The 25,767-nt window shown below is 45.3% G+C and overlaps 1 protein-coding gene across 1 annotated transcript in view; it reads right to left on the bottom strand.

Moving 5' to 3' along the window:
* The window catches only part of LOC144752244 (transcription initiation factor TFIID subunit 1-like), a 303,153-nt gene that overhangs the window by 186,037 nt on the left and 91,349 nt on the right, over positions 1-25,767 (bottom strand). Inside the window, exons 13-18 of the mRNA XM_078640245.1 lie at positions 25,169-25,342; positions 10,613-10,786; positions 8,565-8,669; positions 2,980-3,180; positions 2,628-2,769; positions 315-445 (exon numbers count right to left, since the gene is read on the bottom strand). Of these exons, the coding sequence (XP_078496371.1) occupies positions 315-445; positions 2,628-2,769; positions 2,980-3,180; positions 8,565-8,669; positions 10,613-10,786; positions 25,169-25,342 (927 nt within the window). The remainder of the gene's footprint in view (positions 1-314; positions 446-2,627; positions 2,770-2,979; positions 3,181-8,564; positions 8,670-10,612; positions 10,787-25,168; positions 25,343-25,767) is intronic.

Here is a 25,767-nt window from a genome sequence, read left to right as displayed (position 1 = left end):
TCGCTGTACCAACCAGACCTGCCTGTCAGTGCCTCTCACCTTCAACCCTCGCCACCCGCTGTACCAACCTGACCTGCCTGTCAGTGCCTCTCACCTTCAACCCTTGCCACCCACTGTACCAACCAGACCTGCCCGTCAGTGCCCCTTACCTTCAGCCCTTGCCACTCGCTGTACCACCCAGACCTGCCTGTCAGTGCAGCGTACCTTCAACCCTTGCCACCTGCTGTACCACCCAGACCTGCCTGTCCGTGCCCCTTACCTCCGACCCTTGCCACCCGCTGTACCACCCAGACCTGCCCGTCAGTGCCACTTACCTTCAGTCTCTGCTCAGCTGAAATCATACTGTAATAAGCACAACAATTTTCGGGGGATACCATGGCTCGGATCTCCTCCTCTGTTGGTAGCCGGAAATCTGGCTTCAGCACCCACCAATTAGAGTCCATCCCTGTAAGAAAGAAAGAGCTTCACTTCTGACACAGGTGATAAACGCCAGCGTACATAAACACCTCACACAACAGAAGGGAGTCTACTTCCAGCGCCCAACCAAGAACCCACGTTCATGGCCAGCAGTAACATCACTCCTCTCTGCTGGCTGAACAGAAAACCTGCTCAGAAAAGGACATTTCCACGTTTTTGACAGGTCTCAAAACATTACTAATTGGCACAGTAACATCTAGTGCACAGAAAAGGGGAACCTGTGCATGTTTGATCAATGAGGCTCAAGATTCATGCGTGCTTCTCGAATGTGATCCCAACTTTGCCCTTTATGTGACCCGTGCATGCCTCATTCCAGAGTTCGTCAACTGCCGCTGGGACAGATGGTAAGTCTCCAAGTACAGGCAGGTTTTGTAATGAAATGTTACTTTCCCAACTGGGAAAAGCTAGCACTTCAATCCGTAGTTAATCTTCTCTCTCTCTCATGGTGCTTCAAGACTGGCTGGCGAGGAGTTAGACGGTTGTGTAGAGTGGAGTCTGCGAGGAGACAGAGCTCACACTCAGGCTACAAAACTGATGGTCTCACCTCTTACAGAGCTAAGGAACCTGTTCTGCTACTGACAGATATCATAACACCTTGTATGCAGAACTGAAAGGGCTGCTAGACCTGATATTAGCTTTCATCGTGCCACAGATATCGACCGTGAGAAGATACAAAAAGGAAAGAGTTCGGAGGACAGCATCAGCAACAACAAATTAAGATCTGGCTAGCCAATTCAGTAACACTGCCTCATACACATTATACATTGTTCCTAAAAGACACTGAGCCTCTGACAGGGTCTCCGCTCCCAAAAACACATAGTTATATGTATAGTTTCCCCTCCTCAGCAGTCCAAGCACCTCCTACTCCCAAACCATAGATGAGCTCGACTGATGGCGTGAACAGAGGACGCTTGTGGCTGTGTAGGTGAATGTGGCTGAGGCAGAGAGACTGTGGATGAAGCAGTGCTGGGACCAGAGGTGGGTTGCATGGCCTTGCTCACTGGATGCAAACAGGGAAGGGAAGGGTGGTCGGAGTCTGGAACAGCAAAGGGAAGCATGGATGCTGCTATACCAACCAGACCTTGCTACGCTTCTCAGGGTCTCACATCCCGTGGATCCCTCAGGGAGCGTGTGTAAGAAAGCGCTCTCTTTCTTGCATGGCATACCCCAACTTTTTGCTAAACTGCATATATAATTTCACTGAGTGTGCCCTGGGTTCCTGGCAATCAGGTGCCCAGGGCCTGTGTTCTTTCCCTAAGCTGCATTACAAACAAACCCCAATTTGCACTCCTAGACCACTGGTCAGTCCCTTGTAAATGGTACCACAGGTACCCAGGGCACCGTGACCAGGGAAGGACTCAGAGGGCTGCAGCACTTATTGTGCCACCCTTAGAGGCCCTGTCCCCTGACACACACCCTGCCTTTCGTGCAGAACAAAGTGAAGAGTCGACAGGGCACACATCGCTGTGTGCCATGTCTACAACCCACGTCCCTGGCATAGGTCAGTCACACCTCTAGCTGGGTGCCCTATTCCAGTGGTGAGGGTACAGGTGCATGAGCCCTGTGCCACTGCAGTCCCCAAGTCCATTCTTAGACATTGTAAGTGCAGTGCCGCCATTAAGAGTATATGGGCTGGGAGTTTGTCATCACAAACTCCTCAGCACCATAATGGCTGCACTGAAAAATGAGAAGTTTGGTATCAAACAACTCAGCACATTAAACCCACACTGATGCCAGTGTGGGGTTTGATGAAAAATGCACGCAGAGGGCATCTCAGAGATGCCCCCTGAAAATGAACCCACCTCTAGTGTCCAGGCTGAGTGGCTGCTTAGGCTGCCATCAACAGACATGTTTCTGGACCGCTGGGCGAGAGAGAGCCTGCTGCTCTCGGGGACCTGAAACAATGCACATCCTGGGACCGCCATCAAGTACGGGCATTCATGGCACATAGATGGCACGTATCATGTAGAAACAGGCTACAGTCCTTGAATGTGAGGCACACAGAGGGCTGGTGGAACACACACAGCAAACAGGCATGAAGTTTGGGGTCCACGGCACACACAGAGCAGCTCTGGCATCTGACGAACACACGCACCAATCTTCTCATCCAAAGCACACTGGCCGAAAAGGAGGAAACCAAAGTAAATCACCTGTTCGTTTGAAGTCTGCACAGAGCTTCAGCCGCTTCCTGATGCTGCTCTCCGAATGGGAAGGGAAGGCTTTCTTGATATCCTCCATGCGGATCCTTCGTGGACGATCCTTACTCTTCCAGAAAAGGCGATAAATGAAAACCTGCAACAGAAACCAACCAATTCAACCTCTACAGGCTAAAAAGCATATCTCACTTAACAGGCAAAAGGCTAAAATGGGTATAGATTGATTTGCAGTCATTGTCATAAACACCACAGAAAATGTATATTGTATATAAGCGTAGAAATACATTTGCAGATGTATGTAGGGTGATCATTAAGTTTATCCACAGCTTGGCAACACCGCACACACCTGGAGAAAGTCTCGGATGTGCGTGTTGGCACGTTTGGAGTTTGGGCCTGGAACCTCAAAGAGTGGACACTGCTGCCCGACTACAAAGATATCCACCAGCTCCCGGACGTAGTAGCCTTGACGTAAGCGGATAATGACGAAGTCCGTCTCAGGCATCTTGTGCAGGTAGATTGGAGACCGAAACAGATTGTTCTCAAAAGCCTGAAAGAGAAAAAGCATTGTGAGCCGACAGTGAGCACAGGGGCTCATGAAAACTCTTTATAGGGCGGTTCTTTGCAACAAACAAAGGCAAAGCCCAAAGCAAACTGTTCCATGAGGAGCAGGGTCAAGACTGATTTGCATATGGTTGGGTCCAAACTGGAATGGCTTGGAGAGCAAAAGAACAATGGATTCAACCCCGATCTGTGACTGTAGGTGAATGTTTGATTTGTTCAGCATTCTCTCCATCATTTATTTGTGCAGCACGGTTAACTATAGCATTTGGTTCTCTCAGACACAAGACAAGATGCAGCCAGAAGGAATATGGATACTTCTCTAATTCAATTAATCATTTGTGGAGCAGATATTCTTACCTGCTTTCATGGAGGGGTGGAAGAGAAATTCAAAGAGATAAAATGTACATCTGAATAGTCCTTTGTATGGGTGTTTGCATAGACTGGTAAATTAAGGAGAATTTCCTTAGTCAAGCCTTCGGTAAAGGGGTAAATATACCTCTAGGATGTAGCAGAGTCCTTGAGGGAGATCTGGGTAGATATAGTTAATAAAATGATATTGCCACACTTCAAGCAGACAATTTTCCAACCAACCCAGCTAGACTTACCGTTCTGCAGCCTGAGCTACAATGAGCACAACTCAAAAACCACAGCTCCAGGCTCAGCTTGAAAATGCCGCTCTGCCACCAGGGTTACTTACAACACCAGATTCATCACAGCTTTGGGCATTTGTTTCCTTTTACATGGGTCATTATTGAAACAGGTCATATTACATCTGTGGGCAGTATGTAGTAACAATGACGCAGCCACACTTCTATTCTGCAGTGCAGCGCCAGGGCCTGTTTCGCTCTAGCTGACTGCACTCCTGGATCCTCCCTTGGGGCGTTGCACTTTAGGCAGAGACTTATTTTTAACAACAAGGACAGGCAAAACATGCAGGAGCCGTACAGGTCATCTGCAGTCACGTCTCTACTTCACATGCAACATTTTAGTACAAAAATAACACAAACGTTTAAGCTAGATCTCCTGAAGGTAGGGGAAATATTGCAGCAACAATGTCTCCTTCCCACCACTCACTACGATGCCCTCTACATGTAGATTTTTGAACTTAGAAAATATATTAAAAATCTTGTGCATTTCAGATTAAATTAGAAAGTGTAGGGTGCATTAAACCCAAAGGCGCATGCGGGATGCCATCCACTCCTGGCTTCAGCATATTTACCAACAGACCAGCAACCTTACCTGCTACGGAGTGGGTAGGGGAAGGAGACAAATATGTGCTATGTTCCCTCTGTGACGTCATTATGGTCACTACAATGTCCTTATGACAGCTGAACTGCAAATACGCTTAGTACTGTTAGCCACAATTGTTCCAATGCTTAAACAAGCACTTGCAAAACAAACATATCTTGCTTGCATGTAATAACAGTAGACGCAAGGTGGCAGTACTAACCCATGCATATGAAACTGCGAAGTAGAAAATTACAATAGCAGCTTCACCCATGACATCATTTTGTATTTCATCTGAATATGTGATGGGTCTGCAAGTATGAGTCGCCTTAGCCCTGGCCAGAACAGATACCAACAAGCATTTGCAATGCAATAGGTCTCGCAATTGCGAGATTTTGAGCTATTGGCATTTTAAATAACAATGCCTTTTATAAGTTTTTAAAAAACCTGCAATAATAAAAGGAATTGCCATTTATAATAGCAGTAGGTCAAAGTTTCTAAAATGTGAGACCTATTGTATTGCAAATACTTGTTAAAGGCAGGAAACAGTCAAATTCATACAACTCTAGGCATTAGAATTGCGCGTTCATAAAGAGGTACGTTCTGGTAATATATAAACCAATATATGTGCTGTTACTATGTAACAAATATATGCAAGCACATTCACTAATGTTTTTTCCCATGTAAACATAAAAATCTAAAAATATGCAGTGTATATTTATTTTGCTCCCTCCCACATCCCCATATTTCTGAAAAGCTGCAGAGACACAGAAGGCTGTCCAACTCAGTGGGACAACAGGCATATACAGAAAGAGTGAGACAGAAAAATAGAGGGGAGAAAAGGAGAAAGGGGCAGAGAGAATTAGAGAGAGTGAGGGAGAAACAGAGAGAGACAGCATGTTTGTTAAAGAGAGTGCGTTTCAGAGAGAGAACAGGAGTGTGTGAGAAAAAGCAAGAACGTGAAAAATCGAGTGCAAGTAACAAGGAGAGAAAGAAAAGAGAGTATGTGTCAGAGAGAAAAAGAGAGTGAGAGTGAGGACATCTGTGTGTGTGTTAGAGAGAAAGATAGTTAAGAGAGAAGGTAACAAAGATACACTGAGTCCCTGTGTTTGTGTATTAGAGAGAAAAAGCAACAGAAACAGGATCGAAAGGGAGGGTAAGGGGGGGAGAGAGACAGGAAAAGAGAGACAGGGAGAGAAAGAGACAGAAGCAGAGGGAGAAAAAGTGAGAGAAGGAATCATATGTGAGCAGTGCCTCAAAAAGTGTTGTAATTAAAATAAACAAAGGCAAACGTCTTCTCTTCCAGGCATTGCTGTAGCCAAAATTATTTAGGTGTGGGGTTGGGTGGTCAAGTTAATAACGTTTATTATTGTGTTTGTTTCCAATGAACCCCTTCGATCTGTTTAGTTGTTTCTTGGCTCGTCTCACTTACTCACTGCTTTATAAATGGGCAATTTTATGTGTTGGTACTGGAATTGTTCAGGACTCCCATCTTTGGGCTAGTCGCGGCCTGCTGCAGCGATGCCCTCACTGAAGAGGGGTCTGAGTGACTTATAAGAACCATGAGGCACATCTGTATAAGGCGTTTGTCACAGATGCTGACACCCCTCTCCCACCTGGCTTCACCATCCTGTGCCCTCTCTCGGTCCCCACAGCTCGTCCTGTCCACCAATCGCCCAAAGGTTGGACAGCATCAATATACATAGTTTACTTGTTTGCGCGCACAATAAAAGTACAAGCTCCCGGTGTTCATGCAGAGGGCACCCTTTTTGATGGTCGGGGGTAGAAGAGGCAGCCGAGGGCTGGAGGACGCTGGCACCGGCGGTTGGTCACCTCCAAATGTTCCTGCTCCGACATGAAAAATTCAGGCTGTTTCGCTGTAACCAAACAGCTCTTTAACCCATTTTCGGAAGCCCGGGCATTCCTAGGGCAGCAGCTAATTAATTTCTGCTCCAGCGGCTCAAGTGAAGAGAGGTCAGAGGAACGCGGAGAGGTGGGAGGAGGAAGCGACAGACGGGGAAGAGGGGGCACCGAGCAGGAGGAAGGGAAGGCTACGAAAGCGAGCTGGGTCAAGTAAGGGAGATAAAAGGAGCGCTGGGATGTGGAAAGACACGGAGTGAGGTATGACAGAGATGGGGGTCAAAAGGCAGATAGAGGGCACACAAGAAACGGCATGGGCCGAGCGCGAGCAAAAGAAAAATGAAAGTGAAAGCACGCACTTCGCATATAAAATAAAAAAAATAGGAAAGTGAAAGCGCGCCATGCCCACATTGTGCCTCACACACAGTACTACACCAACTAAAACTGTATCATGACTGTACTGATACAATGCCTGAAACGCCGTGAGCAAAAGAGACGCCGTGCACATGCACAATCTCCAGTCCGGGTGAGCGAGGCAAACAGGAGACAGGGAGAGAACAAACAAGCCTCCCTTGCAATGAAAAGCGTGCGTTAATTACGGGCCAATCAAAAGCATGGGTGGAGCTTCCACCCCACTTCCGAAGTAAAACAATAGATCTAGCAAGCGTGCAGCGCATGCGCTGCGACGCTAGGCGAGACCTAAAAAGGGAACAGAGAAACCCCAAAAAATTATGGGACCATTTTCCTCCTTGAGTATGTGGTTTTGAAAGGTTGTCTCAAAGCCATGTGTTTAACGCCCTTATTAATTCCTGGGCTTGGTTGAACATGGTCTCAGCTGGTTTGTCTATGTATAGTATATGTCGCTCCATGGAGGAAAGGTTTTTGCCTACCTCGATCTCAGGGCAGTTTGTGATAACGTGAAAAGAATGCACTTAAGGAAGTTGTTCAAGAAGAACTTAATACCAGAAAGGCGCCAGTGTTGTGATTCGACTGAACACCAGAGCACCCCCCTCCTGTGGCGCTAGAGGTGAAAAAGGAATTCTTTGCAGTGATCGAAGGGTCAGGCTGGGACGCCCTTGGTCCGTAGACCAGGTAATACTTTCATAAACAATTTATATGATCACTTCAGAAACGGTAACACTGACCACCTAGTTGATAACCATAAGCCAGTTTATTGTTTGTTACCTGTAGACACCAGCATCCTAGCTGCCCGCTCACAGCTTTTCAGAATTACTGCCACTCTAAAGGGTGGAGGCAAACACCATGGGGCTCAAGATAATGAAAGTGGACTCTAGGCATCATCGTCAATGATGTTTTTACCTGAATAATGAAAAACTTTGCTCATCGGGGGCATTGATTCTGGCATAAAGGATGTTCTAGCACCAAATAAAATCTGCTGTATTTTGAGTGATTGTGGCCGCGCTGCAGGAGAATTGAATTCTAAGCTGCCATGTGGCTGCTGGCAGCACCTTGATTACCAATGAACACATTTTCAGCCGGGGGGCATTATAAAGCGGAGCTTCTGGGGCGAATCCAAAGACGCAACCCTGGTCTCTCGCTCGAGCCTCTCTGAGGGTGATGTGTGGTCTACACTGGTCACCCCAAGGACCTTGATGAATGAGGGACTTTGGCCTACACCGGCCGCCCCAATGACATTGCATGGAGATGTGCGGCAGCAATGGTTGTTGAGGAGGCATCCGGGGCCAGGGCTCGGAGGTCAGCAGCAGTACAGCTGCGTTGGGTGGCAGTGCCAGGGCTTCTGGCACTCGTTGTAGTCTGGGCATGGACACCTTTGGCATGTCCGGTGTGCAGCCGCACTGCAGCCTTCATAAGTAGGTCCTGGGAAGGGGGTCTGCAAGCGGCGAGGAAAGTGTGGAGAGATGGAGGGAAGGGGAGCAGGTGGAGCTGCGGTGAAATAAAGGCTAAAACAACCAGTACGGCGGAAAACAACCAACAGCAGTATAAAGCCTGAGAAAAATAAAAGATAAAGCAACAATTTAAAGGCTAAGCAGTAATAAGGCTTAAAAAACAGATTACAGCAAGAATGTAGCAACAGTGGTGATCCGCACAGGTCTGGCATGAAGTCGCAGCAGCGATGGGTAGCTGGCACGGGACCTGCACATAAAACTGCCTGGGAACTCTGATGCCCATGGTGTAATTTCTGTGTAGTATGATTTAAGCAGTGTGTGTAGATTAACAAACCTTTTTCTGCAAAGAGTTTATGTTCTTTACTAACTTAATATCAGGCCATGCATTCACAGTGTCTTCCTACATTATTCTTACCTGTAGCAGCTGCCCTGGGTGGAGGGACCCAAGAAAGGGTGAGGTGTGACAGTAAACAGTCTCCCCATATTTACAATCAGGGGCCCCCGGATCTTTTCCAGGTTTCTGTAAAACATTGAAAAAAGTAACTTAGCAATTGACTTTGAGCATGAATTCCAAGCACCACGGCAACTTCTCAAACATCAGAACACATTTTCCTTCTCTTAAACCAGCACTGTAATATACAATGGACACAGAAATTTGATTTTTCCTTTATCAACATAGTTATACAGCTTGGACCTAAGCACTTGGCCAACACTTTAAACAGAATATGCTTTAACAAGATTTAGTTAGGCAAACACAGAACGACAAACATTGAGGCAACCATCAACAAGCATTAGCAATGGGGGGAGGGGAGGATGGGGAGGGGGTAATCATTTGCTTAGTTGTTAATATAGTATGTGAACAGAGTTGGTTGCTACCATGATATTGTTGGGTTGGTTATGCCCAGGTGGCCATTAATGCAATCCCAAGGACTTCTGGACTGGAATCCTAATTAGCGGGACGACATTGGAGAATTGGAACTGCATGCTATCAGGGAGGGGGAAGAGTATGTATTTTCATGTACCAATGACTTCTTGATTGCTGAACTAAAAACTCAATAAAATAGGTTTTAAAAAAAACAAGCATTAGCAAAGCCAATAGGTCTCGCCTTTGGAGAAATATCGTCTTTGGCATTTGGCAATGTTTTTTGCAGATGCACGCAGGGAAGGCGGGGGGTGGGGGGGACTGATCTGAAATGATAAAAAGAAAGTGAAGCAATGCTGATGCGTGTGGCGGGTGCTATGCCAAAAAAAGTTATTGCTGAAAAGAAGTTCTCCAAAGCACAAGTACAGTGATACAATGCCAAAGCAAAAATCACTGCCAATGAGGGAGGAGAAACCCCAAAACTCAATAAAAATCTGAAACGATACAAAGAAAGTGAACTAAATGACGAAATGAAATGATAAAACAGGGTTAATGTATGCAGAAGTACAGCGTCAGTAGCATCGGGACACAAATTAAACTAGATTCATTAGTGCTGTGTCCGTGGTGAGGAACAGTAAAAGGAAGGGATGTCAGACGCATGGTGGCAAATTAGGATGCAGCTACAGTGATTGACAATTAAGTCTGCAAATGGTAACTGATGGCGGGGCTCCAAGCCTTTTATAGCATACAATACTCCTGGCAGCAATAGCGCATGTGTGCTTCGGCGAGACCTAAAAAGGAAGGCCAGCCACGAGTCAACACATTAGAGCCATTGGATGCAGAACCCATGATGATCATCAGCGGAAACATTCATCTGTCCACAGTCCACGTTTCTTGCAAAAATGGCAGAAGCGCAGGGTAACTTTGAGGCAAAATATGGTAAAGAAAAAAGGCTCCAGCAACTGGCTAATGTCAGTCAATCTGAGCAGCCATACTCTGCACTGCTTGAACCTTTAGTATTTAGAATCTTTGAAATGATTCAGAGGCAAACCTCTTCTGAGGACTCCCAAGCAAGGCATGCAGGGAGACAAACTAACATGGCTGCAGGGCGGTGTTAAAGGCTCATCGTGTCATTGGCTGGAAGAGTGTGCATGAACGATGTAGATGGGCTACTAAAGGGATCTGATTTAAATATTATGTTATTCATGTGCCAATAATTCCCAGTAGATAACAGTACATTTCAAGGTTCATTATTTGATAAAATATCCAAGGATGGTGAAAACTGAAGGCTACAAATGGCTGTGTGAGAGGTAGGGTAACTGTAGTCATTTACACAAAGCCCAGGGTAAGTACAATCTTCTTTCATTCAGTGCAGGTCCTGTAACCTCCAGCCCGCTCACAGCTCCTTGATCTGCCAGCCCCTGGTATCTTCACTCAATCCATTCTACATCACATCACAGCTAGGCAGACAACATTCCTGCAGTGACACACAAGCACGTGGCAGGAAGGAACATATACTAAGTCATTTCGTAAGGTAGCAGCTTGGAATAAAGATCCCTGTTCCGCTTAGAGCTTGGATACATGACTAGAAGAGTACTTACACGCTTGTAATAGTTCTTGATCTTGGTTGCCATGCCAACCTGCATCATCAGAGGAGCATTCTCCTCACTGTACTCCGCCAGGATCAAATCACCATCTTTGCCAGTGAGGTCTTGTGGCGTTCGCATGAAGAACATCTCGCCTCCACCAGAAGCCTGGCGCTCTTGCTCTCTCATCTGCAAAAGGACACAAATCAGGAAATAAACAAACAGGCAACAAGCGATACTAGAACGGAGGTACTTTAGGTCACAAAATACCACTTGAGGATGGACAGAGACCAGAGACCAGAGTCCAGGACGGAGCTCAACAGAGAGTAAAGACCTGGGGGGAGCTGGGCAGGCAGCATGGACCCGGAGGGAGGGTGGATAGGAAGCAGAGATCACTAGGGAGGGAGAGGAAGGCAAGCACAGGGCGGAGAGGGTGGCTAGGGATTTGGAATAGAGATGGAGGGTGAGATGCATCACAGAAGAGCGGGAGGATGAGCAAGGAGCAGAGCCAAGAGAGAGGGTGGGCAGGGAGCCGAGTCCAGAAAGATGGAGGACAGGGACGAGTGCCAAACTGCAAGTGTAGGAACCTGGCTCTGAATATGCTACGGTAGGTATAGTATAGGTATAGTGTGCAGAGAACAGTTGATTCCCAGAGGCTTACAGAGGTTTAAATAGAGAGAACACTAAAAGCTCTCTTTGTGGTAGTGCGATCGAGCAGTTAGGCTTATCAGAGGGCTGTGTTAAGCATTTGTTGTACACACTAAGGCATGAAATGATTACACAAACTCAAAGACTGAATCCAAGACACATTGTTTTGTGTAACAAGGTATTACTTTGTTATTTTATTTTTTAGAACCGAGAGGAACTCTGTTGCAGGAAAGTAAGTTTCAAGACTAGTAATACTTTTGAAATGCAGTAGGTATTGCTTTGTAAAGGCAGTCAAATACTTTTCTGAAGTATTAGAAATACTTTGGTTATGTCAACTAAACAGTAGGAAACTTTGCAAATGTGAAAGATATACATTTAGTGCAATAGGCAGAAAATGCAATGCAATCCAATGGAATGAAAACAATTATATGCAGTTACAGGTAAGTACTCGACTTACACTTGCAATCTTTGGGGGATTGGACCAATATTGGGCAAGGGTCAGATCAAGGTAGGTAATGCATTTTGCAGGTAAGTATCAGCAGTTTCAGGGCACAGGCCCCGGGGATTAAAGCAAGCATGGGGCCAAAAAGCAGCATCAACATCACACCACCAGCGGCACAGAGATGGCCGGGTGCGGGTGCAAATCAGCGCCGGGCGCCCAATGCTTCTGAATATAGAGAATCTTGGTCACATAACGAGGCTGCAGGCTCAGACAAGGAGGCTGACATAAGGAGACTACTGGATGGGCAGGTAAGTTGAGATGTCTAAGAAGGGAAGGGCACCATCGGCTGGGCTCCCCAAAGGCGAGGGGCTGAGGATGCAGGGGTGCCCTTTGGTGTCAGATTTTCTTTACCGGAGCGGGTCGAGTGAGCGGGGCCAGTCAGGATGAGGCAGCAGGCGTCTTCTTGGAGTCCAGGAGAGGTCAACCAACGCCGGATTCGAGGTCAGGATCACTGCAGAGGCTTCATTGGGCAGGTGAGCCACTTTGACTCAGGCCGTGGGCTTCGGGTGCAGAGTAGGCGTCGGGTGTAGAGTGGGCAGGGATCGCAGTTTCAGCTGGATCCAGAGTCCTTTCAGTTGGATTCATCCGGAAAGGGCCCCTGTCTTCTGGAGATCTGGCCTTTGTTGAAGCATGGGCAGTCTTCCTCTGGTTCTGGATGTCGCTGGCCAGAGGACAGGTGTTTTCTTCGCAGGGTCTTCTAACAGGAGACAGGCAAGTAGGGCTGGGGCTAAATCAGTAGTCGTCTTCAGGCTCGGCTGCACAGCGTCTTCTTCGTCATTTTCTTCTTAGGTCGCAGGAATCTGAGGGTCAAGGTTCAGAGGTACGCCAAAATACAGAATTTAGGGGAGTTACAGGTGCTGGCAGATGGTAGCCAACGAGCTACTTGCCTTTAGGGTGACTCCATCTGGACCCCCATCAGGCGGGCTTCAGGCCTGCTCACTCGACCGAGGCGGTCATTCTGACAGTCATGGACGAATTACGAACTGGAGCAGACCTCGACTCCCCTCAGGCCCTGATCCTTCTCGACCTGTCAGCTGCATTTGACACGGTCGATCACAACATCCTGATCGACCGTGTCCACAGCGCAGGCGTTGGGGGCCAGGCACTGAATTGGATACATTCATTTCTGACGGATAGATATCAATCCGTCCGATTAGGCAACTTTTGTTCAAAAAAAGGAAAACTTTCATGCGGAGTCCCACAGGGCTCCTCTTTATCCCCCCTTTTATTTAACCTGTACATGCAGCCCCTGGTTATCGCACTAAAGGAAATGGATGTCCTGGTGTTCAACTATGCAGATGATCTGCAATTCATTTTTAATATTCAACCCACAAGTTTATCAGAATCCAATCTGCAGTCTATTATGACATACATAGCAATTGGATGAATTTGAACCAACTAAGACTGAATCCCGACAAAACGGAGCTGATCTTGACAGGTGGTACTCTAAACCCATGGAACACCAACTTTTGGCCTTCCTCTCTGGGTCTTCCGCCTGTTCCAGCACCTACGGCAAAAAGCCTGGGGATTATGATAAGCAATGACTTATCAATGAAATCCCAGATCAGCTCTGTGGTGTCGGTTTGCTTTCTCATGTTACGAAAAATAAAGAAAATAAAAAGATTCCTCTCTACAGAAGCATTAACCCTGGCTGTCCTGGCGCTTATCATCTCGCGACTGGATTATGCTAACTCACTTTATGTTGGAATTCCAGTATATCAAGTACAACGCTTACAATTAATCCAGAACTACGCGGTCAGGTTAATTTTTCAAGTCCCGGCCCGTCAGCATGTAAAGCCATTGCTCAAACAACTTCACTGGCTCCCAGTGAGCCAACGCAGTGTCTTTAAGTTAGGCTGCACTGTACACAAGGCGCTGTCAGAAGAAGGCCCTAAGTTTATCTCCAATAAGATTAGGAAATACATCCCTTCTCGCACTCTCCGATCTTCTGGCCAACACATTCTGACCACTCCCAGATTTAAGAGCATTAAACACGGCGGGATCCGGTTCTCCACGCTGGATCCCCAAATCTGGAACTCTCTGCCCCTCTCAATACGGACCACTGACAACCATCTTCAGTTCAGGAAACAGCTAAAAATATGGATATTCTCACAAGCCTATTCCACCTAAGCCACCAATTCACATAGAGCCCCGTCCTCCGAAGTGCCAAGAAACCTACCCGGTGAACGTTGCGCTATATAAGCATTCTTAACATAACATTTTTTTAACATAACATACTCCTTGTATGTCCCCTCCCCAGGCCTCGAAAAATCCACTTGCAATGTTGAGTGATATTCTATCAAGTCGAACAATTTTTACTCGACCTTGCTGGCAAGTGAATTTAAACTGGAAGGAACAGGTGTTCTGTTCCTTCAGAAACTGAATGAGCAATAAAGAGGCTTTTAAATCTTGTTTTTGTCTTGACGAATTTGATGTCTGTTCAAGGACAGATGTCAAATGTCAGTTTGTCTTTTTACTAATTGTTGCTTACCTATTCCTGGAAAATCTTTTTTTACTTTTTTCTTCTATTTAATGCTTTTTGTCAAGTGAATTATCTGTCAATAATTGTCAAACAAAAGGCTGTAAAATGTCAGTTTTTTTTTCTAAAACAACATTTAAACAGCTTGTAAATAAATAGTACAGTATTTAAAAATATATCAAGCATTATGAAACAACATATTTTTGTAATTCAGAAGTGTGATGCAAATAAAGATTTACATAGGAGCAAAACAAATCACAGCACTTGGTGATGTACAAATGACAAAACTCGATTTCCAGACATTGTACACTATCTCGTTTTAAAACCACGTCAGTGGGAAATTCTTTGGGCATTTCAATGTAAAATCTGCTGATTGCAAATGGCAGTGTGCTGCTACTTTTTCATTAGTTATGTATTTATTAAAAGTGACAGTTTTTAAACATGCGTTCAGAAGCATTCCTGCCCCTGCACTGATAAAGCGGTTAAGGAACTTGGGCAAGTCAGCGGTCATGTGTGTCCTATGTGTGGCTAGGTCTGTATTATATATGGAGCAAACGTTTAGTTTATTCTGTACAGCAGACTTGCTGAACTTGCGCATTTGAAGGTGCTCTCATATCTGATAAAGAAGAAAATGGCATCTCTGTGAATTAAAATACTTGCCCAGGATCACATAATTTGAAAACAGTTTATGGGACAAGAGCATTACAATTAGCCCTGGGAGCCTAATTGGACACTCAGTCAAAGTGCATCAGCTATCATGCAAAACGTGGGGGGTAGCCATGCAAAAAAGGGGTATATTACAACCGCAAGGTGGGCACAGCTCATGGGGACGATGTGTTGGAGTAGAAACATAGCTCCTGGGGGTGGATGGGCAAAAAGCAGAGCCCATATGGACGAAGAGGTAAGGAACAGAGCCCATTAAAGAAAGCTCAGCAGAGCCCCAGAAAGATGGATGAGCAAGAGGAAGCGCCAACACAAATAGATGAGCTGTGAGCAAAGGCCATGGGAGGAATCTGAGGCAGAAGATCCTAGAGGGAGGGGGGGACAGGGAGCAGAGGGAAGGCAGAGAGCAGAGCCATGAGGAAAAATAGGCAGGAAGCAGAACCCTGGCAGAAACATGCATGAAGGGTACAAGGAAAAGCAAATAGAGCATTGGACGAAGTGGACTATCTAGAGTAAACCTACTGAGGACATTGGTGGGAAGAGAGACACCGTGAGCGGATGCAGCATGAGAAGGAGTTTGCATTTTAACCAACTGAGCTCAATCCTCATCCCTCCTAAAGGTTTTATTACCTGAAGCTGTAAACTGACTACTCAGAGACAGCCTGGGTGCTGCTCTCAATGCAATGACTTGCTATGCTCTGGACTCTAAACAAGTGCTGACATCTCAGCGGTCTCTCACTGATATGACTCACTCTTGGACATTCTCAACACTCCTTCTCCTAGAAACACCCAGTGAGGAAGATGTACAGGATGAACGGCTGCTCGTATTTAGTAAACAGGAAGACAACAGGAATCCGATGAGAAAACTACCCCAAACTTTAAAGAGAAGACGACCATGTAGAGAATAACATTTTCTTCAGAGAGCTTGGGAGGAGATAGGAAAAGAAACCAGCAGTGGATAAGCTAATAGGTTAGGCCTTCGCAAGATGGTGTGAATATAAACAGTTTTGTTTTATTTTTTATTGCAGATGTGTTACAAAAAAAGGTTTAAAAATCTACTTAGCACACAGGCAATATGCCTGGAATCACATTTTTTAAGTAAGAAAAATAATAAGCATTGTGCATACTTGTACTATAACGGCCCCTCGCGGCGGGATGCCTGACTTTCACCTTGTGGATACCCTGCTATCTCACAGGGGAATACCAGGAAGGGTTCCCTAAGCAAGCGCCGGGAAACCCACTGCGGGTAGCTGTGCGCTATATAAGCTCAACTACATTTACATTTACATTTACATAACAGTACAGTTGCTTCACAGCAGACTTGTGTGCTTGGAAGAGGTTCGGGAATACAGTTTTAATGCACATTGTAGGAAAATATTATTTAAGCAAAAAAGATTCTATTGGCTTTTAATTATTGTAATCTGAAGATATATTTTAAACACAGAAACATAACTTTAAAATAAAAAAGGTAGGGGGCGTGGCTTGGCACCCAAGAGGAATGGCGGCACCTGAGTGAGGCTCCGCGGCGACTCCGGGGAATCTCCTCTTCACCTACATTTCTTTCCGACGCGGAGGCTGTTTTCTGCTTTCGGAGCTCTCCCGCTATACCCCACAACGCCTGAGGACCCTCTTTAGTGCCTGCGGACGAAGCATTTGCCCATAATAGTTCAGACGGCGTTTCCTGCAACCGCGGCCGCCATTTCACATCGGCTGACGCTTTGAGTCACTCTGCCGGGCTGCGAGCACTTCACCTTCAGCCTCGCACCGAGAGTATGCCCTGCTCCATGTGTTCTTCCTCAATTTCTACATGACGTCTGGAGCCCCTTTTCGCCTCACAATGACCCGACAACTTTAAAAGTGAGTCTGTGGAATTTTTATTTTTTGACGCGGCCGCCATTTTGTGCGAGTTGGCGCGCCGCGTATTTTCTGTCAGAGCAGGACAGTGATGCATTACAGCTACTTGCCTACGGGTTAACTTCTAACATTTCTTATGTATACTACTGCGTCTTCAATGACTTTTAGTTACCAATGCACCTCCTTTGCGCTTGCAGTAGATTATTTACTGCTTTCGTATTATTGCTGAACATTGCCTTCCCAAAGTTTAATGCCTCTCCAAAGCACCATGGTTGACCTCTTCTAGACGAAGCCTGCATCTGCGGAGGCATATGTATGAGTGCGCAGCTTTTTACTTGTTGAGGTCCTTTGATTGCCAGCACGCTTTCTGGCGCATTGTTGCATCTGTGTCCTGCCTCAGACTCTGAATTGACCAGCTAATGTCCATTTACTTTGCTTTTTGGCGCATTGACATTTATTTTTCTTTATGATACTATTGGAGTGACTCTATTTTGTTATCAGTGATGCCACTGAAATTCTGCGCAGCTCATCTCCTACATTCTCAGCAACCGATTTGCTTTTGTCCTTCCTAGCCTTGCTAGGTCCTATTGATACTGCTTCTCATTGTATGGCCTTTGGATGGTTACCTGTCTTTCTCAAACCTCTCGGCTTACGGCTTATGTCTCTACATAAGGACTGACATTCTTCCACTTTTTGTGATTTTTTTTTCCTTTTTTTTTCTTTTTGAGCATACTGTGCAGACCCTCCTGCCTTCGCACTTACAGACGACCCTCTTCAATTAGTGCCAGTGGTCAGACTATAGACCGCTTTGGACGATCCTTCACTTCACAGAGCGCCCTCTCACCCTTTTGAGGGGATTGCAAGTGTTACGCAACTCCATCTTTTCATATCTGTTTATCTGTATGAGGCGATTTATCTATGTCACGCTCACCCCCCAAATCAACTACAAAGGTGGCCTTTGTGAAAACCTCTAAAGTATTTTCTGCCTTCTCTAAGCTAGAAGATTCCCTCACCTCCTCTGGTTCTGATAACATCATGGATCTTCCTCCACCACCATCAGGAAAATCTACCACCAAGACACTGAAAAAAGACCCCCCTTCGCCATCCAAGCAATCCACGCCTGTTTCCATGGAACTTTTGCTGGAGGAGATACGGTCCTTCCGCCCCTTTTTGGAAGAGATTGGGTCTCTGCGTCCTTTCATGGAGGAAACTACCGTCAAGCTTCAGGCTCTTAACGATAGCTGGTCACAAATTGAGACAAGAGTTTCTACAGTTGAACAGTCAGTCGCTTCCTTCCAAGAAACTAACACCAAGGTTCTTCATCTAACTTCACATGTGGATACCCTCCAAAGGCAAGTGGAGGAGTTGGAAAACAGAAATAGACGCAACAACCTCCGTATTTACGGCCTAGCAGAAGGTCTTGAGGGTGCGGACCCTATTACTTTTTTCAAATCCTTTCTCCCTAAGCTATTCCACTTGCCGGAAGGTACGAATCTTAACATTCAGCGTGCTCATCGTTTGGGTCGCCCTCATACTTCCACTTCCACATCACAGCGTCCACGTGGTGTTATCCTCTATTTCTTGGAATATACTGATCTCTTGAAGGTCCTCACGACTGCCAAGGCTTCTCCCAAATTGTCCTGGTCTGGCTCTTCCCTGTTCTTCGCTCAGGACTATGCTAAAGCAACGGCAAATCGCCGGAAGGCCTTTCTTGGCATGAGAGATGACCTTCGTTCCATGGGTGCTCGATATGGCCTGTATCATCCCTGCCTGTTCAAAGTCACTTACAACAACATGACGACCACCTATGAGTATCCAGAGAGACTGCAGAGCTTCATTAATGCACACAAAACTACTGCCATGGATTCCTCTGGTCCTTCTTCTTCCCGCCCTGGCTGAGTTATCAATTTGTTTGTCTCTGCGCTGTTCATGTTTGCTCATGTTTCTGTTTTTTCTCTCTTACGCGATGCTTTCTTGAATGTTACTCATATTTACTTATATAATTGTTGACCGTTTGTTCTCTTGATGTAAATTTGTAACTTTCTCTTTCATTTCCCCTCTTTGCCTTCACGGGATCCCCTCCTCGTATGATGATATTTCCCTGGTTTGCCACCCTGCCATCCTTGGATGTGTTGCCTCACCTGTATGGCCTCCTCCCCAACTGATTCCTCCTCGTCTCCTCCTCTTGTGGGTATGTCCATCCGCTGTTTTTTCCTATTCCCTTGTTTCTTCATGGTTCTTTATTTTTTTGGTGTGCCTCAATTCCTTTGGCCGTGCTGTCACTATACCATCTTCCTTCCAGGTTGTACTTTTATTTTCTTCCTTTCCCTTTTTTTCTTCTTCTTCCTGCATTTCTCATTACCTTCCATTTCTTTCTTTCTTTATGCACACCTCTTATTTCTCGTTTATCTCTTCTTCCCCTTCCTCTTCCTCAACGTACCTCTGTTTTTTCTTCATTTGTCTTCATTCATGGGTTTCTATCTTGATTTCATTTGTTACGAATTCATTGCTTCATTGAACATGTTATGTCTCTGAATATAACCTCTTGGAATGTTAAGGGTATTAATTCCCCAATTAAGCGGCAACGTATCTTATCCCATCTAGCCAAATTGAACGTTGACATTACATTTCTTCAGGAAACACACCTTTCTGCTGCAGAATCTGCTAAGCTCAAAAGAGGCTGGGTGGGTGATGTTTTTTATTCACAGGGTGATGGTAAACGTAATGGTGTTGCAATTCTTTGTCGTAGGTCTCTACCTTTCACAGTTATTTCCCAAGAATCTGATACCAATGGCAGATGGACGCATGTTAGATTATCGCTTAGAGGTGTTCCAATTTCTCTCTTTAATGTTTATGGTCCTACCACTGGTGAACCCCTGTTTTGGGCTGAGTTCTCTCCACGCATCTCCCAATTCATGGATGACAATTTCATTCTCGCTGGAGATTGTAATCAGCCTATTGATCCGTTTGTAGACAGGAAATCTGCTGCCACTTTTGTCCCTAATAAACCGCACAAACTTTTTACCCAGGCTATATCCCAAAATAAACTTGTCGACTCTTGACGACTCTGTAACCCAACTTTGCAAGAATGTACCTTTTACTCACCATGTCACCTCTCCCAATCACAAATTGATTACATTTTTGTTTCCCATGATCTTGCTCAAACGCTTACTGCAGCAGATATTGGTCCGATTTTGCTTTCGGATCATGCCCCTGTTGCAGTTAGCCTAGATGTCCTCCAGAAAGTTGATGGGCTCAGGAGGTGGCGATTTAATAATGCCCTCCTCCGGGATCCCACATTTTCTACTTCCTTTATTGCATTTTTTGATGAATTTTTTCTATTTAATGATGTTCCACCCACTCCAAAACATACTGTCTGGGATGCTTTCAAGGCAGCCTCACGCGACTTCATTATTAATTATGTCGCAAAGAAACGCAGAATCGCACGTCAATCCGCTAAAAATCTCCTTCATAACATTAAGCAATTGGAACACGCCTATTTCACCTCACACTCCAGCGATAGTCTAACAGCTCTAGTTGCTGCTAAGCTTAAATACAATGAAAAATCAACTGAAGATGCTTCTTTGTATCTACTTAAATCAAGTGCTTAATTCTATGGTGGTAGGAACAAAGCTGGGAAAATCTTTGCCAACTATTTTAAGGTCAAGCATAACAAGATGAATATTGAATCTATTTATGATACTAATGCGCATTTACATCACAAAGATGCTGACATCCTCACCACATTCTCCCGCTTCTATGAGACTCTATATACATCTGACACTCAACCCTCTCCTCATTCTCTCCCCCATTTCTTCTCCACTATTCAACCACCATCACATTTCCCTCTTGATCTGTCCTCATTGGAAACTGACATCTCACAGAAAGAACTACTCAGCGCACTCCAACATCTTAAACCTAACAAAGTTCCTGGCCCAGACGGTTTCACTGTCGAGTTTTACCTTCATTTCTCCAAACTGTTGATCCCAAAATTGCACTCTCTTCTTCATTCCTTTTCTGACTTAGGTATCTCCTCAGGGTCCTTTTCAGATGCCCACATCTGTTTAATTCCCAAGCCTGGCAAAGATGTGCAACACTGCAAGAATTATAGACCTATCTCCCTCGTTAATATTGATTATAAAATTTTTGCCAAGTGGCGATGAGACTAGACCATCTTTTACCTGACCTTTTAGGAGAAGAACGGTCTGGCTTTGTCAAAGGTCGTTACATCACAGACAATACCAAACTTTTGTTTAATATCCTGTCAAAATCATCTCATCTCCAGCACTCCCTTGCCGCGATCGCCTTAGACGCTGAAAGGGCATTTGACAGGGTTGAATGGCCTTATCTCTTCCACACTCTCGGTTGGTTCGGGTTTGGCCCTAAATTTACCTCCCTTGTCTCATTATTGTACTCTCGCCCACGTGCTGCAGTGTATGCCAATGGTCAAATCTCCCCCTACTTTGACCTTGGCAGAGGAGTCCGTCAGGGTTGCCCACTTTCACCCTTTCTTTAGGTCTCGCCCTGGAATTCGCATCCGAAGGATGCGTCCAGGGTCGGAGACTTATAGCGAGCTGACACGGGGGAATGACGGACAAAAAACTGTCACGCGCTTCTCCCCGGCTGGATTCAGCTGCTTGCACGCGCACCAACATTCACGCATGCGCACATCACAGGCACACGCATACACAGCACTCACGCATGCGCACATACACACGCGCTGCTTACTTTCACTTTGCAACCCCCCCCACCAGTCATCGGATTTTTTTACACACGCACGCATGCATGCATACATACACACACACAGACACACGCGCACGCACAGGCACACACGCACACACAGGCACACACACAGACACACACGCGCGCGCGCGCACATGTCCCCTCCCCCCTCACACCCCACTCACCGAGTTCTTTTCGTGTGTCCCTCTCTCCTTCCCTCTCTCCTTCGGCAGGCAGCGGCAGGCAGCGGGTCATCCTCAGCAGCAGGCGGGGCTCTCCACGAGCACAGGAGCCCCGCTAGCTGACACGCAAATCTTCCGGCAATCTTCCGGCTGACGGGCACAGGAGCGCGGGGTAGGCTCCCGTCTGCTTCCTGTCTTTTTGCGGCCCCGCCCCCGTCCCAACACAGGTTGCCTGGCTTCCTGTTCGAGCCGGGCTGCGGCGGTGAGTTTTTGCACAGGGCACACGCTAACCCATATACCCGGCTGTAGCTACGCCCTCTATGCACACCTCATCAATCAATGAAAATGTACTTAGTTGGATATGGTTGTTGAAAAGATTATGCAGAACGGTGCAGTAAAGTGTTCGGTAGAATGTCGCCTTCAGTAAATTGAATGGAAACGAGTGACGAATCTCTGTGGGTAAGTGCGCATTATTTTGTGCCAACGTTTTTTTGTCTTCAAATAGCCTTTTTAAAAATGCGCTCATCTGCAAGATTGGGAATTTTAAAAAGCTGCTCTTTGTAATGTTTATCTATTAGTCGACAACTGCTTTTATTGGTGGACTTTGGAATGTCGCTAGAATTATGTAATATGAATCAAATATCCAAGAAACAAATCAAGGGTTTAAAGTGAAAGTAACCGCAAGTAAAACATTGCGCCTAGAATCCTGAATGTCTAATCTAGGAGCATCGAGGTCTCGGTTTGCATAGATCGGGTTATAGCCATGTGTGTTCCATCACTTGGCTTAACATAGAATGAATATTCTTATGCTGCGCATTCGCCTTTTTATGCAAAGAAAATTAAAATAGCGCATAAATAAAAATAAAAACATTGCCATTTACAGTACTAGTAGCTTAAACTTAAATAATGCGAGACCTATTGCATTGCAAATGCTTGTTTTAATCTTGCTTTAGAACCCTTTCTATCCAGGCTACGCCAAAATCCTGACATCCATGGTTTTCAAACCACGGAATCCTCCATTAAACTTGCTGCATATGCAGATGATATTCTACTCTTCATCTCAAATCCTACAGTTTCAATTCCTGCTTTCTTGGAAGAAGTACAACAATACTCTTTAATCTCTGGTTACAAGCTTAATAATGATAAATGTGAGATCCTTCCCCTGACAAAATTCACCTTTAAACCTGATTTTAATGCCTCTAATTTTACCTGGAGTCCATCCCACATTAAGTACTTAGGATTGTATATTACTTCCCTTTGCCTCACTAAATGCACTCAGAAAATTTCTGACCTCACAGCCCGGTGGCATCCTCTCTACCTATCTTGGTGGGGTCGTTTAGATACCTTTAAAATGATGTTATCCCCCATTGTTTTAATTTAATTAATTTAATTTTAATTTTAATTTAAATTAAACACAATCTCTAACATCCCTGTCTCTATCCCAGCCAAATTTTTAAAGAAAATTAACTCAATTTTGTCGTCCTTTTTATGGCATAAAGCGAAACCCAGAATGTCCTTTGCAAGGCTCATTCGCCCCACCTCTGAAGGAGGAGCCAACTTTCCTGACTTTCCGGCTTACCATAAGGCTTTTTTGTTACGCCAGGCTTCCTTCTGGTTACAGGACCCTGATTCCCCTTCTCCCTTATGGGCCAAAGTTGAGCGCCTTTTCCTTTCCCCTTTTTCCTTTGCTGAATATATCTCTTTCTCTCGTAAACCCCCTTCGATTCCCACTCCCATTCATAAATTCACTGTCAAACTCCTCCTATCCTCTAAACCTTCCCCCCCCCCCCACAAGCATCGCTGATTTCCTCTCATCCACTATCTGGCATAATAAATACCTTTTAATCCGAGGTAAACCCATTTATTGGAGTTCTGGGAGATCCAAAGGACTGATCTGGATATCGCAGCTCTTCTCACACTCCACCTGCCTGCCTGCCTTTCCACGCCTTACGTTCCACATTTAACTTACCGTCCTCCTTTGCTTCTAAATATCTTCTCCTTAAAGTAGCAGTCATGGAGGTCTATGCGAGACTCTTATCTGCATCCCCTTCTTCTATTTCACCTGACCCTACCCTTCAACTTCACTCTATTCTGAAACCTCCTCCTAAAGCTTCTGTTATTTACAAGCACCTTCATGCGCATACACCCCCCAGACCCAAATCCATGGTAGAAGAGCATTGGGAAAATGACCTTTCTACATCATGGTCGGTTTCTCTGTGGGACAAAATTTGGACAAAAGTTCGTAAAACCTCTAGATCAGCTTTCTTAACTCAATCTCTATTTTTCATATACAATCGGTTGCTCCACACACCATTCACTCTCCACAAGCGATTCCCTAATACTCCTGATGTATGTTGGTCTTGTTCCTCACCTAATGCCACTCTTCATATGCTATTTCCCTGTAAGAATGTGCATGCCTTTTGGTTGCAGGTTTGGGCACAAAGTAATCTTATTTTTCATACTTGTATTCCCTTTTCTCCCACTCATGTTTTTTTGGGAAGCCTTTCTCCTTGTTGGGACGAAACTGACCTTTATGTTCATGCTGTTGATTTACTACTGGCTGTTACAATCCAACAAATAACCATTAATTGGAAATCTTCCTCTACTATTACTTTCAAAGCATGGTGGTATAATGCTTGTCATAACCATAGACTTGACACTGCTTTGGTTTTTCCTGCCCAGTTGGCAGCCAAACGTGCAGATTTATAGCTTCCTGGTACAATGTATTTAGATAACTGTGCACTTCGTTCCTTTTTCCCAAGGCCTGCTCAGCAGGAAGTCTCCAAACCCCCTTGATGCCCTTTTTTCATTCCCTTTTCTTTGTTTAACATGATTACCTGCATAATTTCACTTGCGTTTACTTTTATTTAGTATATACTGTACCTTTTTCTTGATTTTTATTGCCCATGCTAAGTTTCTTGTTGTTACTTTTGTATCTACAATGTACCCTTAATTTCTCTTCCTAGGTTCCCCTTTCCCTCCCACCCCTTCCCTTTTCTTCCCCCATAATCTCTTTATTGTATTACGTATTCATGCCTTTTATTATGATCAATAAACCTTTCTTGAACTTAAAATAAAAAAGGTAAAGACTGGAGATGATAAAGTATTGGCAAAATAAAGTATTGGGCCACCAGGCCTGGTACTGAAGTGCACATCCCTTTAGCCTGGCTCTCAGATGTGTTCAGGCAAAATTTCGCCATTCACAATACAAGACGACCAATAACTGAAGTGGCTGAACCACTGCCCCATGTTGTGTGCCGTGGTGTGGTGTGGTGATCAGAAGCAAAACGTGAATGACAGCTGAACGGGCCAATGGAGGAAGAAGGCTAAACGTATGCCTGACTATGCTGTATGTATGTATACATTTTTTAATTTTATTTATAGACTATTTTGATTATGAGACACTGGCGATACAGCTAAAGCTGTCTCATAAACAGACCTAATAAGCGAATTCTAAATAGAGAATGACGGGATACATGATGAGACAATCCTGCGGTCACTGTAGGGTGGAAAGTACTTACCTTTGCCTTCTTCTTAATGTGCTTGAGGAGTGGCTGCACGGAGTGCGGCCCAGGGATAGACAGCGTGCCGAAGGAATACTTCTTCAGGTTGGGCCGGTGGAACTGTCGTAGCTTCATCGGGCCCATGTGGGTTGGGAAGAAGGGCTGGCGCAACTCTACTGCTGGGATAGAGTGCTGTAAAACAGGAGGGTGGATAAAAGTTCATATCTGCACATACAAAAGCACAATTCCTACTAGCGGGACAGAGTACATGAAATAAGACTATGTGCCTTCAGTCTCAAAAACAAATGGCATGGCATGCAAGCATGTAGATGCACACACACCTTCCCCCCCCAACCCCACACCCACAACTATCAACCAATGCTTAGTGGTGGAAATTCTCAGGGACGTGCATCAAGAACACTTCCACTGGTTGGAAGAATGAATGGACAACTTTGCACTGTCCTGTCTGTACCACCTGTATAGTGCTTCATACCCTTATGAGTTTGAAAAGTGCTCCCATGTCCATTTTGGGATCCTATGCACAGTTTCAGAGTGCCTGGTTGAACTCTGGTGCAGGAAAGTTGCTGTGTCTAAGCATGAACTGTTACAGAGAGTGC

This window comes from Lissotriton helveticus, chromosome 4_2 (assembly GCF_964261635.1).
Source record: "Lissotriton helveticus chromosome 4_2, aLisHel1.1, whole genome shotgun sequence".
Lineage (NCBI taxonomy): Eukaryota > Metazoa > Chordata > Amphibia > Caudata > Salamandridae > Lissotriton > Lissotriton helveticus.
Note: the sequence above shows the minus strand (reverse complement) of the source record. Positions and strands in the feature narration are given on the sequence as shown.